Raw genomic sequence first — 16,198 nt, 5'->3', positions numbered from 1 at the left:
TCCATGGAACTGGTCCCTGGTGCCCCAAAGGGTGGGGACTACTGACATAGGAAATTTTTTTACTAAATTGTAAAATGATCTTCCTTGGATATGGTATTTGTGTACCATTCTCTGCTTTTTTAGAAAAGCAGTGAAAGCTCTCCAAATGACTGGTTTTATTTTATTTTTTGTGTGAAAGTTTTTATTGGTTTTTTTGTACACATTTAGTAATAATTTTTCAACAAACGTGCTGTCTGAGTTTACATTTGCTAATACATATTTAATTCCTAATCCTTTATTCTTTCCTCTAGCCATCAATAAAATAAGTCCCAAGTTTGATAATATTCCGTTTCTTCTTTTTCTTTCAGTCTCATAGTCAGTCTATCCATCTCTGTGCATTCATTTTAAATTATTTCTTCATCTGATGTATTCCTTCATTTTTCCAGTATTGCACAAATATAATTCTTGCCGCTGTTGTGACATGCAAAATCAAATATATGCTTTGTTAGTCTTTTCTGGCATGATACCTAATAAAAAAAGTTCAGGTTTAAAATCTAAATGTTCTCCCAATATCTTTTCTAGCCAGGCATGTATCTTTTTCCAATAACTCTTAACTTTTTCACAAGTCCACCAAATATGATAATAAGTGCCTGACTTATGTCTACATTTCCAACATCTATCTGACATGACTGATTTTAATATTTGCACATGCTTAGATGTTCAATTACTCTTTTAAAACTTTTCCCCACATTCTGATGTTCAGGGAGCTTTTTTAATATTAAGTATTTAGAATACTCTGGTTATAAAACTGGGCTATACATTAAATGTAGTGTTTGATTTATAACTGTTCATTTAATGGTTCAAAGTTATGATGGCCTCAGAAAAAAGTCACAACCTATTCTCAAACTTAAGAACCATCACATGACCTCTATAGTCACATGATCTCAATTCAACGACATAAAGGGCTCACATTTATGATTGTTGCTGCCTCTTGTGATCATGTGATGATGTTTTGCAACCTTCCTAGCCAGCTTCCAACAAGCATAGCCAATTGGGGAAGCCAGATTTGTTTAACAACCATATGATTCTCTTAATGACTACAGTAAAAATGGTTCTAAACTTGGATCTGGAATATGATGACTTGCTTAACTTGTTGCTTAGTGAGCAAAATTCTGGTCTCAATTGCAGTTATAAGTTGAAGACTACTTGTAAATAGATCCTAGAAACTGTTATAGTTTCAGGAATTCTTATAGTGTTTACAGTTACAATTTTTTTCTGCTGTTTTATGCATTTATGCTCATATATAAATCTTGGTTGATTTGAACATCTGTTAAAAAATCTGAGTGTTGTAGTTATGTATGAATTCTTATACATATTTGCAGTTTTATGACCTGAAAGTGAAAATCTATTGTGATAAAAAGTAAAATGTGCTTTACTGTTATCTCCTTTTACTTCTTTATTATTATTTTTTGACTTTATTGCTTTATTCATTGAATGTCACAGCTGCTAGCTGAGATGATATCTGAGCCTGCTTTTCTTTCTGAATATACTGTTTTTGCTTTGGATCCTACCAAACGACCTAAGCCAAAGAGTGAGTGTGTGGTGAGTCCCCACTGCTCTATTTTTCACAGTGATGGCTTGGCAGATTCAAGAGGATACTATAATACTAGAAGCCAAAAATAATTCTGCTTTTTGTTTACATTTTTAAAGCATACTAAATACTATGTTGCTAACCTGTACTACAGAATGCTTACACTCAGTTAACTCACCTTAATTAGCAATGGGCAACTTTTGAGAAACTGGGGTTTGTAACTCAATATCTCAACTTTCTGAAAGATCCAAGGAGGCCATTTGATGATATGATTTCTTTGAAAAGGGTGTAGTTTAAATTTGTCAGCCTCTTTTGTTATAGTGGTTACTGCCTTTGGAAGGGTGTATAAGAATAAATATGAGCAAAGAATCAGATGAACTGTTTCAATTTCTACTCTTAAAATCATATCTAACCTAAAATAAATGATTTGAAAAGTTGATGCCCAAATCTAGCTATTTCATTTTTAAATATTACATGGTGTGAATTCAGGATGTTGAGAGACTGTGGATAGGGTGTTGGGAGCCACATGCTGGCCATTAGTTCCTCTCCCCCTTTTTACTTTAACATTGCAATGAAAATTAACATCACTAAGCTAGACATATTATAAACATTCATGCAAAATATTTTTGTAATATAGTTGACTATATATGATAGTTTAGATTTTTAAAAATCAAATATTCTTTTTTTCTACTACTATTTCCTGTAAAAAGTAAGTTCTTGAAAGAGAGCTATTTGACATAGTTGAGGTTATTGAAGAATAAGAATTGGTCTTCATTGTAGACCAATTTTATAGAAAGTAATGTTTTGTGGATCTTATTAGATGGAGATTTAAGAATTAAGACAAGGAATGAGGGGAAAAATAAAAGGAATTTATTTGGAATTAGAAGATGTACTTTCTTGTGTTTCTTTGTATAGTGTATATTTATAATGTATAGATTATACATTTTTGCAATTAAAAGATGTTTATATTTAATTATGGATTATTTCTAAAAGTCTTTCTAAAATTCATTTGGATCTGAGAATACTAATACTTGATTAATATACATTTTAAGCCTTGAATATAAGTACTGCAAACGTGGGTATTATGACAGTAATAGAAGTATTGAATATTGCAAGCAATTGGTTCAGTTTAGATTTTTCCTGAAACCATGGATAGAGAATTTACATGTCTGGTTTTTCTTCTGGGGTAAAATACTTACCGGTATTCAGGAAATATATCCTCTTAGTAGAGAATTAGACCTGTATTTTTTAATCTTTCTTTTTATGGAGTGCAGTTTTGATAATAAATGATACATAATATACATATTATATATGTTTAGTTGTATTCATTAGCATTTTCAATTTAATTGTATTTAATCATGTTGCATATAATCTGTTCCATATTTTTGCATATTATAGGAGGTTGATTAACCTTTCCACTAAATATCATCCTTTCAGTTTGCTTCATTAGTAGCTACATAGTACAGATACTAATAATTAATAACTGCAATCAAACGAAATTGCAATGTTATTTTCTTATAATTGTTTCGTATTATATTTTCTATAAAATATTTCTATTTTAGAAATAAAATAAAAGAACACCTTATTATATTTTAGGGGAATATGATCTCTGATATATATTTTCCCTTTTTTCTAGATAATACATAAACAAAATTCTAGCAATAATGAAAACGAACCATCTTCTCCAGTGGTATGTAGTATAAAGCTTTATATTTAGTTATAATGTCCTAGGACAGGGGTGTCAAACTCAAATTTCATTGAGGGTTGCATCAGCATTGCGGTTGCCCTCAGGGGGCTGGGTGGGTATGGCCAGGGTGGGCATGGCTTACTGGGTGGGCGTGGCTAGAGTGCGTATGGCCTACTGGGTGGGCATGGCCAGCTCTACATCGTTCGCATCAAGGGTGCCTATGAGGGCCTGGGCAGGAGTGGGACAGATCTGAGGGTCTCTGGCAGAAGGAGGGTCTCTGGGCCAAGGCAGTGGGGGCCGTTCCCTCACTGTTTCCAGGATAGCTTCGCGGGCCGGCTCCGGCTCCCGGGCCTTGTGTTTGACATGTCTGTCCTAGGATATGTAATTTTTATAGTTAAAAATTCCAGAATTTACATTAGTCTAAATATACATCCCTCCCTCCATCCAGCCATGTGAACATATTTTTTGTTGTTAGCTGCGAAGTCGTGTCCGACCCATCACGACCCTATGGACAGTGTTCCTCCAGGCCTTCCTGTCCTCTACCATCTTCTGGAGTCCATTTAAGCTCACGCCTACTGGTTCAGTGACTCCATCCACCCACCTCATTCTCTGTTGTCCCCTTCTTCTCTTGCCCTCAATCTTTCCCAGCATTAGGCTTTTCTCCAGTGAGTCCTTCCTTCTCATTAGGTGGCCAAAGTATTTGAGTTTTAGCTTCAGGATCTGGCCTTCTAAAGAGCAGTCAGGGTTGATCTCCTCTAGGACTGACATGTGAACATATATGTAGTTCTTAATCATTATAATATTTAATTTCAGAAGTAAATTGATGTTGATAATTAAATATTTAGTATGTATTAAAATACATTAATTCTATGATATTCAGAGAAAAACAGCATAAATTTCAGTTATTATTTGCAGCTTAGTAATGATCTTTTACTCAGAAGCTTCAATTTTGGGTTTCTTCAATGGAATCATTTCTTCAAAATCCCTTAAAAGAATCTCTATTTTGGTTCCCTTCTAAAGAATACTTAGTTCAGACATCTTCAAAATACTCCCTGAATAAACAGGATTTTTATTTTCCTTACCTGACAATTGGCCCACATTCTGATGTTGAAATTGAAGCATAAGAGTTACCTTGAAAAGTGGACAGACTTCGCAAGGAATGGTTATTGCATCTGTTATGTGGAATGGAACAAAGTTTAGGGTGCTGGAGAGGGAAATGCTGACAGTTAAGAATGTGTACTAAAATAACTTGGTGAATTAGGTACTTAAGGTTTCCTGGATTACACCTAACAAAAGGATAAATATTGATTTTGAGGAAAGCATTTTAAATAGTTTAATAATTAATTATTGTTCTGGTTGTTGTGCCACTTTTATCAAAAATTTGTTAGATAAGAAATACAAATTAAAAATTAGGGTTCAGCAGATATGGTATCAGTGCCTCATACATAATTTTATACAGAAAAACAGGTACTTATCAACATGATCAATTTGATTAAAGATGGTTTGAAGTTAGAACAGTGCTGAAAAAGTGATTTATGACCTGTCCTCAAAGTTCCAACTTTGCATCACTCATATGGTTATGTAATTGTGATTTGGGCACTTAGCAACTGGCTCACTTCACAGTAGTGCAACATTCTGTGATCATGTGATTGTGATTTGCAACCTTCAAGTTGACAAGCAAAGTCAATGAGGAATGCTGGTGAATCACTTAACGAACTGGTAAAAATGATCATATGATGTGGTCATGATGAGTTGATTAATGACTATATTGTTTGATGACTGGAATTCCAATTCCAACTGTGATAAAAATTTGAGGACTGCTTGTAAGGATTCTTCAATCTGAGATCCTATAAAGAAAAGAAAATTTTCTCCTTTATTCTAGAGCAGAATTTGTGCAGTTATAGACCACTAAATAGATGGTTAAAAAATACAGTTCTGCTGTTTAACAATGCTCTCTGTTTTCACCCTTAAGACCATGAGAATTAGTCTCTTTTTTCGGAAAGGAGGAAAATTGGATAATGATTACAGTAGTCCTTGACTTACAGTAGTTCATTTAGTGACCATTTGAAGTTACAATGGCACTGTAAAAGTAACTTATGACTGTTTTTACACTTATGACCTGTTGCTGCATCCCTGTGGTCATGTGATCAAAATTCAGATGCTTGGCATTTGATTCATATTTATGACGGTTGCAGTGTCCTGGAGTCACGTGATCATGTTTTGTGATTTTCTGACAAGCAAAGTCAGTGGGGATACCAGATTCACTTAAAAAGTGTGTTATTAACAACTACAGTTATTCACTTAAAAATTCTAGCAAGAAAGGTTGTAAAATGGGACAAAATTCACTTAACTGTTTCACTTAATAACAGAAATTTTGGGCTCAGTTGTGGTCATATGTCTTACATTGTGCCTTCTATATGGGACACATGAGTTTGCACATGTCTGGGTTTTGCTAGGGTGGTACCTTGGCTTCCTCAAGTAGGAATCCCTAAGCCCATTTCCATGACCCCTTTCACACTCATAATACCCAGTCATTTTATTTTGGGAGAAAAATCCTTCTTTAGTTAGCTTATTCAGTAAAATGGCAAACCTCCTGCCTTCACATTTGATAGTTAGCATGTGATAAAGGCTAAATTTCCTGTCTGATTCTCTTACAAAGTGTATATATATAAAATGTATAAAAGTATGATATAAATAAATTCAAATATAAAGTATAAATAAATAATAATAAATAAGGAATTATTATGTATTATCTCTAAAGAGCAATGAAAAAGGAGATAAAGATGTAAGAAAGGCAAAACAACATTAAAAAAGGTACCACAATTCAAATTACTTTCTATAAAAAAAAATCAAAATCTAATTCTGAAATAGTTTTTATGTTAGATGTGCAGCTATAATAAATTCAAATAAATAAATTCTGTTTATCCAGTTCTGTATTTATTAATGCTTCAATTTTGGTCTGGGTTGGGACATACTTAGTTTGGCTTTGAGATAGCTGAGGAAAAGATGCTCTTGTCTATAGAGATTCTCAGTCATCCAGTTCATGGTTGTCCCAAAGGTGCTTTTTCAAGAGGCAACTGGGCTTTCTTGTTTTTCTTTGAAGAAGCTTCTTGGATGAGAAGCAAAATGTTTTCAAAGAAAAATAAGAAAGTCCAGTTGCCTCTTGAAAAGGCACTTTGGGGACCACCATGACCTGGATGATTTAAGAATCTCCATAGACATTTAGCTATGCAAAAGATGCTCTTCTTTCTCTCTTGAAAAAGGATAAGAAAATGGAGCCTCTTCTACTTATCTTTTAAAAGCGCAAATAAAAGAAACTTTCCATTTCTATTTCATTGCTCATGTTTTGATTTTCCCAGGCTTTGGTGATTTCTATCTATCATCTAGATTGATAAGTTAGATTTTATTGATAGATCAAGTTTAGGTTTTCCTTCACATTTTATTCTCTTGGGACGGATTTTCTCACATTTCCCACCCCTATATTTATTTTAAAAAATAAACTCTGCCAAAAATAATTCAGAATATATTTACCAATTGACTTATTTTATATATCTCTTGCATAATTAGAACTCTTAGCATAAAGTTGTTGGTCAGGAATATTCTTCAGTAGAAATCTCTGAGTAATAAGGGCAAGTAGAATTCTGTTTTATAAGTCATAATTCTATTTTTTGTTTGCACTTTCTTGGAGAGGTTTCTTATGCAAGATTGACTAAGCTAAATAAAGCTCAATAATGATTTTACTAGGATCAAAGGAAATAATGCATATTCAGTTTATTGGTTTTACTTTTGTATTGCTGGATGGTTATAGTCATTCATCATGAGAAGTAATGGGCTAATCTTTACCATGATAGCATGCTGAACTGAAAACTGTTTATTTTAAAAATTATTGTTAAGCACCTATTTGACATGTTACAGTACTGTGAAAAATGTGCTGTATATTTTTATGCAAAAATTGATAAGAGAAACATCATAACAAAAACAAACGACCCAATAATATTTAGTATTGTTTCCATATTAATTTCATAATCAATTACCGTATATACTTGAGTATAAGCCGACTCGAGTATAAGCCGAGACCCCCAATTTCACCCCCAAAAACTGGGAAAAGTTGTTGACTCGAGTATAAGCCGATCCGCCGTTCTGCAAGCCTCCGCCACCGGCGGAGGCTGGATCCGCGCTCTGCAAGCCTCTGCCGCCAGCAGAGGCTCGATCCGCCATTTTGCAAGCCTGAATACACAGGAATACCCTGTGTGGCCGGGGCTCTCGGGGAAGCCCTGGCTGTCCGCTTCCTCGCTCCACGCTGCCATTCGGGGCCCGCGCGTTCCCCGGGCAAATCGCGGCGCCCAGCAGGCGAGGAAACACGCCCGCTCCAGTCGCCCCCCCTTCCCTCAGGAGACGCGAAGCAAGTGACCGCCCGGAGCTTACCGAGGACTTGTGCGCGGCCGAGGCTTCGGTGCTTCCAGGATCGCGCGCACCTCTCCCAAGCCACCGCCGTCCGGAGACCTGCCGACGTTTGGGGAGGTTTGGGGAGGTGCGCGCGCACCTCCCCAAACCTCCCCAAACGTCGGCAGGTCTCCGTTCCTCCGCGCAGACCTGCCGACGTTTGGGGAGGTTTGGGCGCCTCCCCAAACCTCCCCAAACGTCGGCAGGTCTCCGTTCCTCCTGCCGACGTTTGGGGAGGTTTGGGCACCTCCCCAAACCTCCCCAGGTCTCCGTTCCTCCGCGCAGACCTGCCGACGTTTGGGGAGGTTTGGGCGCCTCCCCAAACCTCCCCAGGTCTCCGTTCCTCCTGCCGACGTTTGGGGAGGTTTGGGCGCCTCCCCAAACCTCCCCAGGTCTCCGTTCCTCCGCGCAGACCTGCCGACGTTTGGGGAGGTTTGGGCGCCTCCCCAAACCTCCCCAGGTCTCCGTTCCTCCGCGCAGACCTGCCGACGTTTGGGGAGGTTTGGGCGCCTCCCCAAACCTCCCCAGGTCTCCGTTCCTCCTGCCGACATTTGGGGAGGTTTGGGCGCCTCCCTAAACCTCCCCAAACGTGGGCAGGTCTGCGCGGAGGAACGGAGACCTGGGGAGGTTTGGGGAGGCGTCCAAACCTCCCCAAATGTCGGCAGGAGGAACGGAGACCTGGGGAGGTTTGGGGAGGCGCCCAAACCTCCCCAAACGTTGGCAGGTCTGCGCGGAGGAACGGAGACCTGCCGAGGTTTGGGGAGGCGCCCAAACCTCCCCAAACGTCGGCAGGTCTGCGCGGAGGAACGGAGACCTGGGGAGGTGCCCAAACCTCCCCAAACGTCGGCAGGAGGAACGGAGACCTGCCGACGTTTGGGGAGGTTTGGGGAGGCGCCCAAACCTCCCCAAACGTCAGCAGGTCTGCGCGGAGGAACGGAGACCTGGGGAGGTTTGGGGAGGCGCCCAAACCTCCCCAAACGTCGGCAGGAGGAACGGAGACCTGGGGAGGTTTGGGGAGGCGCCCAAACCTCCCCAAACGTCGGCAGGTCTGCGCGGAGGAACGGAGACCTGGGGAGGTTTGGGGAGGCGCCCAAACCTCCCCAAATGTCGGCAGGTCTGCGCGGAGGAACGGAGACCTGAGGAGGTTTGGGGAGGTGCCCAAACCTCCCCAAACGTCGGCAGGAGGAACGGAGACCTGCCGACGTTTGGGGAGGCGCCCAAACCTCCCCAAACGTCGGCAGGTCTGCGCGGAGGAACGGAGACCTGGGGAGGTTTGGGGAGACGCCCAAACCTCCCCAAACGTCGGCAGGAGGAACGGAGACCTGCCGACGTTTGGGGAGGTTTGGGGAGGCGCCCAAACCTCCCCAAACGTCGGCAGGTCTCCGTTCCTTCGCGCCCTGCCTGCCTGCTTCTTTCCGCTGCGGAAAGAAGCAGGCAGGCAGGGCGCGGAGGAACGGAGACCTGCCGACGTTTGGGGAGGTTTGGGGAGGTGCGCGCGCACCTCCCCAAACCTCCCCAAACTTCGGCAGGTCTCGGACGGCGGTGGCTTGGGAGAGGTGCGCGCGATCCCGGAAGCACCAAAGCCTCGGCCGCGCACAAGTCCTCGGTAAGTTTTTTTGTTGACTGGAATATAAGCCGAAGTGGAATTTTTCAGCCCAAAAAGTGGGCTGAAAAATTCGGCTTATACACAAGTATATACGGTAGTTAGTAAAAAAAATAAAAACTGGTATCTAGATGAGGTTATTTTGCTATTTGAATCACTATTGTTAAACAATTCATTAAATCTGCTATAAGTCAGAATGAGATTATAAAAAAAAGTCACATGAAAGCTGTGCTTTTAGAAAGCAAGTGAATATTCTTTTTTTTATTTTACAAGATTTAAATACTGGAATATCTAATGATACAAAGAAGATTGATCAAAGTGTTTGTGTTGTAAAAAGCAGAACCATGGGTTTGATTATATAATTCCTTTCAAAAATATCCAAGCATAGACAACTGGATAATGTATTAACCAATGAAACAAAAATAATTTTTCATCCTGTTGCTGTTTGCTGGAGGTAGGAAGGGTTATGAAGGGAATGAGAGAGAGTCAGTTAAATACATGTTGAGAAACTAATAGTATTTTAAATAGCTTAGTTTGAAATTAATCCTTTATTACAGGTAGTCCTTAACTTACATCTGTCTGTTTAGCATCTGTTCAAAGTTACATCAGCAGTGGAAAAAGTTACAATCAGACTCACACTTACAACTCACATGGTTAAAAATTGGGTGTTTGGCAGCCAACATGTATTTACAAAGATTGCAACATTCAGGGGTCATATGATTATTATTTGAGACCTTCCAGCCAGCTTTCAACAATCTGAGTCAATGAGGGAACCTGGATTTGCTTAAGGACTTCCTGATTTACTCAACAATTGCTGTGTTAAGTGCTTAACAGCTGTGTCAAAAAAAATTGTAAAATTGAGCGGTTTATCTAGACCCGTACCAATCGGGTTTCAGGCCGGGCTACAGCACGGAGACGGCATTGGTCGCTCTGATGAATGATCTCTGGAGAGCCCGGGACAGGGGCCATTCCTCTGTCCTAGTCTTATTAGACCTCTCGGCGGCTTTCGATACCATCGACCATGGTATCTTGCTGCGACGCCTCAGGGGACTGGGAGTGGGAGGCACGGTTCTGCGTTGGTTCTCCTCCTTTCTCCAGGGTCGCTCGCAGTCGGTGCTGACAGGGGGACAGAGGTCGACCCCGAGGCCTCTCGCTTGCGGAGTCCCTCAGGGGTCGGTCCTCTCGCCTCTCCTGTTCAACATCTACATGAAACCGCTGGGTGAGATCATTCGCAGTTTTGGAGTAGGGTACCATCAGTATGCTGATGACACCCAGCTTTTTATCTCAACTCCAAACAATATCAGTGATGCCCTAGACGTGATGTCCCGCTGCCTGAAAGCGGTCCGGGAATGGATGGGGAGAAACAGGCTTCAACTGAACCCGGACAAGACTGAATGGCTGTACGTACCGGGAAACCAGGAGATTCAGAACGTCCCACTGCTTAACATTGGGGACAAGTTACTTCCCCCTGTTGATAGGGCCCGCAACCTGGGTGTCCTCCTAGACTCGCAGCTCTCCCTGGAAGACCACATTGGAGCTGTGACCAAGGGGGCCTTCTCCCGGGTTCGACTAATTCGCCAACTACGGCCTTATCTGGACCTGGATTCCTTACGTACAGTCACCCATGCCCTTGTGACATCTCGCCTAGACTATTGTAACGCTCTCTACATGGGGCTGCCCTTGAGATCCACTCGGAAGCTTCAACTGGTGCAAAGTGCGGCGGCACGGACACTCTTGGGAGCCTCCCGATACTCCCATATCACACCTCTCCTCCGTGCGCTGCACTGGCTTCCGGCTGCCTTCCGTGTGAAGTTCAAGGTGCTAACGATGACTTACAAAGCCCTACATGGCATGGGTCCGGACTACCTTCGGGAGCACCTTCTGCCGATGTCAGCACCCCACCGTCCTGTGCGCTCCCACAGAGAGGGCCTCCTCAGGGTGCCACCGCTCAAGGAATGTCGGCTGGTGGCCCCCAGGGGGAGGGCATTCTCAGTGGGTGCGCCAGCCCTCTGGAACACCTTACCAACAGAAATCCGGATGGCCCCTGACCTCCGTACCTTCCGTCGCGACTTAAAAACTTTCCTGTTTCAGCAGGCTGGCCTGGCATGATAGCGTTAATTGGGGTCCCAGTTTGTGTTCATTAGTGTTTCTTATTATTTTTATTGTTCGATCTGTATACCTTCCTTCCTCTGTACACCGCCCCGAGTCCCTCGGGAGAAGGGCGGTTTATAAAAACTAATAAATAAATAAATAAATAAATAAATGACTTAATCACCACCTTGCTCAACAATGGGAATTCTTATCCCAGTTGTGGTTATAAACTGAGGACTACCTATATTGCTTCTTTGCTGGGCCCAGGTTTTTCAGTCAAGCTGCAAAATATTACTAACTTTTTGCTTCCACTGATTTATATCAAAATGTTTAAAATATTTTTTAAAAAATATCCTAATAAGTACAGACTAACAAGTAACATTTTTTTACACTTCGGGTAAAAAATGATAGAAAAATAAACTTGTTTTAAAGTCCCAATTTTTATTCTGTGAGACAGATCATTAGGGTCTAGTTTTAAGGATGCAGAATATTCTAATAGAATATTCCAAATGGTCTTGTGTTTGTCCTCTCTGTCTCCCGCCCTCTCCCTCCTTCTCTCTCTGTTGGGGTGGAGGGTGCCTGGGTGAGAAAATATATAATTTCACTCATTGATTTGAATTTTACAATGAACTAAGTTGTTCTCTAGTAAAAATATCTGAAGTTAGAGTGTGATCTGCAAATCATTGTTCTTTTTAATTTTCCTAAATCGAGTGAAAGATTTTCACAGGAAATTCTGTTTCATATGTTGTGGGATGTGGGGCTTCAGTAAACAGCAGAAATAAGTGTTAGGTTTTTAAAATATCAATTTACTTTGTTTCAGAGAGTATTGCACCAGTCAGGATAGGGCATTTTGCAGAATTGTTGAGCTGTGGGAGGTAACTCTTAATTCTAGTTATGCATGTAGATTTTTCCAGAAAATAACCGAGAATTAATAGGCTCTATTCACATTCTTTTTAAAGCCATTATATGGCCTAATCCTAACCCCACAATTTTCTTGGCAAGGATTTTCAGAAGCGGGTTGCCTTTGCCTCTGTAAGTCTAAGGCAGGATTAAAATTCATATTCTTACATTCTCTAGCTCAGAGGTCTCCAACCTTTTGGGCACCAGGGACTGATTACATGGAGAGAAGCTTTTCCACAGACTGGAGGGGCATGGTTTTATATGCTGTCTACAACTGCAGATGGGGCTTTGCTTGTTTGTATGGCCCAGTTGCTGGCATGCTGCGGCCTGGTACTGGTCCCTGGACTGGGGGTTGGGGATCCTTGCTCTAGCTTGTTGGGGGCTCTGGGCAAGTACAATGGGGTGAGATCTGGAGTAATAGAATGGGGGCAAGTGGGCCAGCAGAGTAGTGTGGATCATTATGGAGTGTGGGCAGATGGGGAGAGTGCTGGGATCTCTATGATCTTGTACTTCATAATGGGACTCATCAGGAAAATAAGCAGCAGAATGAACTTGCGAGTTTTTCTGTTGACTTCCTCGTTGACTTTGTTTGTGGAAAGTCACAAATGACTGCAACTTGCTGCAGTATTATATTCCCAATCCAGGCACCTGACTACCTGTATTATAATCATATAACTGTGGGGATGCTGCAATGACCACATGTTTATGTCCGATTATAAGTCCCCCTTATTTAGTGCTGTCATAACTTTGAACAGTTGCAGAATGAGTGTCCTAATACAATGCTTATCCCGTATTTATATATTTATTTATTATGAAATTTGCTGCCCAACTCATGTCCAGTGTAAAACATTAAAAACATTAACATCATCAATTATAAAATAACAAAGCAAATAAAAGCAAATAAAATTAAGAATTATTACAAAAGACATTTTAGATACATAGTTTTAGATAATATCCTCATAGGATGACTGTGTAATTAAGTTGCTTCTAAAGATCTAAGGTAGATTAAGAGAATAATACTGAAAACACAATAAAATGTAACACATTTTTACCCTTGGTATTTTCAGAATTGGATCAAAAGATTTGATTGAAGTTTACAATATGAATGTGGGATAATATATGGCCAGGATTTTATAATGATGAGACTAGATTTAAAATAGTTTGTACAAAGGAAGATGATTGGATAATGGAAGGCTGATTGCTGTTCCTTAACTAAGCCTACTTTCTAGTTCCTCAATTCTATATTTGCTAACATTTTTATTTTTAAGCCAATTTTCTTTAATATGTCATCATTGTTTAAGAAATTGCTGCATGTTTCAGATATTGTGATATCTATTTACTTACCTACCCTCCTGTGACATAGATGAGAGATTATTTCAGGTTTCTTGAAATGAAATGCTTTATTCTCTCCTTAACTTTGGTATTACAAGTTTTTCATAATTTGACACAAACCCTGGAAATCAGGCAGCGTATATATTTCATACATCATAATTCCTGACAGTCAGCCAAATATTTAGACTGGATTTGGCATTTTCTTCACCTATCAAGGACCTGAGATGGACAGATGTTATTTAATAACATTAAAGGTATTGTTGCTGGATGTAAGCTGTTTCAAGTAAGCCTGCCTTTTGCAATTGACAGATGATTTTTATCAATGCTGATGATATTCAAGTTGTGCTGCAAATATTTTGGAACTGCACCCAAGGTGCCTATTACTATTTGCTTTTTTTGCCACAGTCATTCTACTTCTATCTGCATATTTTGTAATTTCTCTCCAAGTCTTTCTCTTCTGTTCTGCTGTCTCAAGATCCTGCAATGTCCACTATTCAGACTTTTTTGTCTGTCTTATTTACAACGATTAAGTATGGGATGTTGTATGGTAGATGGTTGTGTTTGAATTCTAAAGTCCCAGAGCATGTTAGATTACTTTGTCTATGACTCTGTGTTGTGGTCCCACTAGTTCTTGCTTGCAGACAATTGTTTTTTCTTGAAATATTCCAATGCACCATTATTATGTCATTGTTTGTAGTCAGTTTGTGCAAACTTTTACAGCAGCTAAGTAGGTGGTCTACTGCTTCTTCAGCTTCTTTGTAGATATGGCATTACTGTCTATTGCTCTCTTCCCAATTATTATTATTAAACTGTTATATTTTATTTGAAGCAATGTTTTTGTTGGTATGGTTAACTATAAGTTTTGGTGGTTATGAAAATTGAGGTAGATGAGGGCACTAATACTTTTATGTGAATTTTCAATTTGTACTCTGAAACATGCACTACACAATTTGTCTATTGTTATTAGTCTTCTAATTAGGATACTTCTGATAAGCTTCTGAAGAAGCTAGGATTATAGACACTACATGCAGGGGTGTCAAACTGCTGGCCCGTGGGCCGGATGCGTCATCCAGAAGCCGCACCCACCCCATTGCCGGCATTAGCAAAACCATCCGGATACGTTGCATGACATCGCGAGTTTTACATGTCTGCACTACAGATTCATTGTGTATTTTTTCCTGTTTTTCTAACTATATTTTCTTTATGTTTCCATTAAAAAACTTTGGGTGATTGCCTTTTTTAAACTTGTACCCTTCTGTAAGCTTTTCATCTTGATAAATCTCTGATTGGCTTTGCTCTTTGAAATGTAATAATATACTGAGAAAGACTGAAAGTGTAGTCTCTTACTTCCTTAATATCGTAAGGTTGTTAAGATGGTGTGATGTAAAATAGAATAAGATCCACGCAGGAAAGGGGAAAAATTAAAAGAATAGTACTATACCTTAACTGTTGTAGAAAAGGATTTAAAGATATAAGAGTAAGAAAAGGAATATTGGTAGCATGAAAATTAGCTAATTTTAGCTTAATAGCTAAATTTGGATTTCTATAGAATATGCACACAAACACATGCTTTAAAGCTAATTCAGTTGTTTTATATTTCTGACAAAATATTATGATAGGAAGTTAAAATGGATAAGAAAACAAAGAGGCATCTTGAAGAAGAATTTGCTGCATCCTTAGAGGAAAAGGACCAAATTATCAGCGTCCTGCAGACACAGGTAACTGTTTGATTTAAAAGAGAAGTTTCCAAAACATCTTTGAAGAATATCAACTATTTTTTCTACTAAATGCTGTGCTTATCATTAAGATATTTATAGAGAATCCTTGTTTAATGAGCATTCAATTGCAATATTGCAGAACAAGAAGAATTATTGACAATCCTTGAATTTACAACTGTTGCAGCATCCCCATGGTGATTTGTTCCCAATTTCGGCAACTGGCTTGCTTTTATGATGGTTGCAACATCCTATGGTCACATGGTCATTATTTGCAAACTTCATTGAGAATTTCTGACAAGAAACATTAATGAAGTAATTATGTAATATCTTCCCTAACAATTTCGTATGATTTGTTTACCACAGTGACCAGAACTGTTATACTTGCTGTTTTAAATTAAACTTAAGTTTTAAGTTAAAGCTGTCATGTGACATCACATATCTCTATCTCTATCTCTATCTCTATCTCTCTATATATCTATGTGTATATGTATGTGTGTTTATGTACACACACACACATATACAGTCTCCCTTTAATTCTTTGTTAGCAATCCAAATTTAATATATGTATATATGTATATGTATACATACACATATACATACATATACACATACACATATACTTCTTCCATTAAATTATGTCTTGATTTTTAAGACTGTGTGGACAAATCTGTTGAATGGATCATCATTTGACTCATCTAGGTATCATTACTGAAGCAACGATTACATAGTAATGAGACAAACATTGAACTACCGAATCCAAATGTTCAAACTCAGTCACAAGTTCAGAGTCCGGTAAAAGATCAGAATACGGAAAATACTTTGCAGTCAGTGGGTCCTGGTAAGTTCTTACCTTA

The 16,198-nt window shown here is 39.5% G+C and overlaps 1 protein-coding gene across 2 annotated transcripts in view; it reads left to right on the top strand.

Moving 5' to 3' along the window:
• Positions 1-16,198, top strand: part of GOLGA4 (golgin A4) — a 104,655-nt gene that overhangs the window by 21,149 nt on the left and 67,308 nt on the right. For both annotated transcript variants that reach the window (XM_081344434.1, XM_081344433.1), the window contains exons 3-5: positions 3,207-3,260; positions 15,246-15,344; positions 16,044-16,182. In XM_081344434.1, the coding sequence (XP_081200560.1) occupies positions 3,207-3,260; positions 15,246-15,344; positions 16,044-16,182 (292 nt within the window). The remainder of the gene's footprint in view (positions 1-3,206; positions 3,261-15,245; positions 15,345-16,043; positions 16,183-16,198) is intronic.

Source organism: Vipera berus (genome assembly GCF_964194415.1).
Source record: "Vipera berus genome assembly, chromosome: Z".
Taxonomy (NCBI): domain Eukaryota; kingdom Metazoa; phylum Chordata; class Lepidosauria; order Squamata; family Viperidae; genus Vipera; species Vipera berus.
Note: the sequence above shows the minus strand (reverse complement) of the source record. Positions and strands in the feature narration are given on the sequence as shown.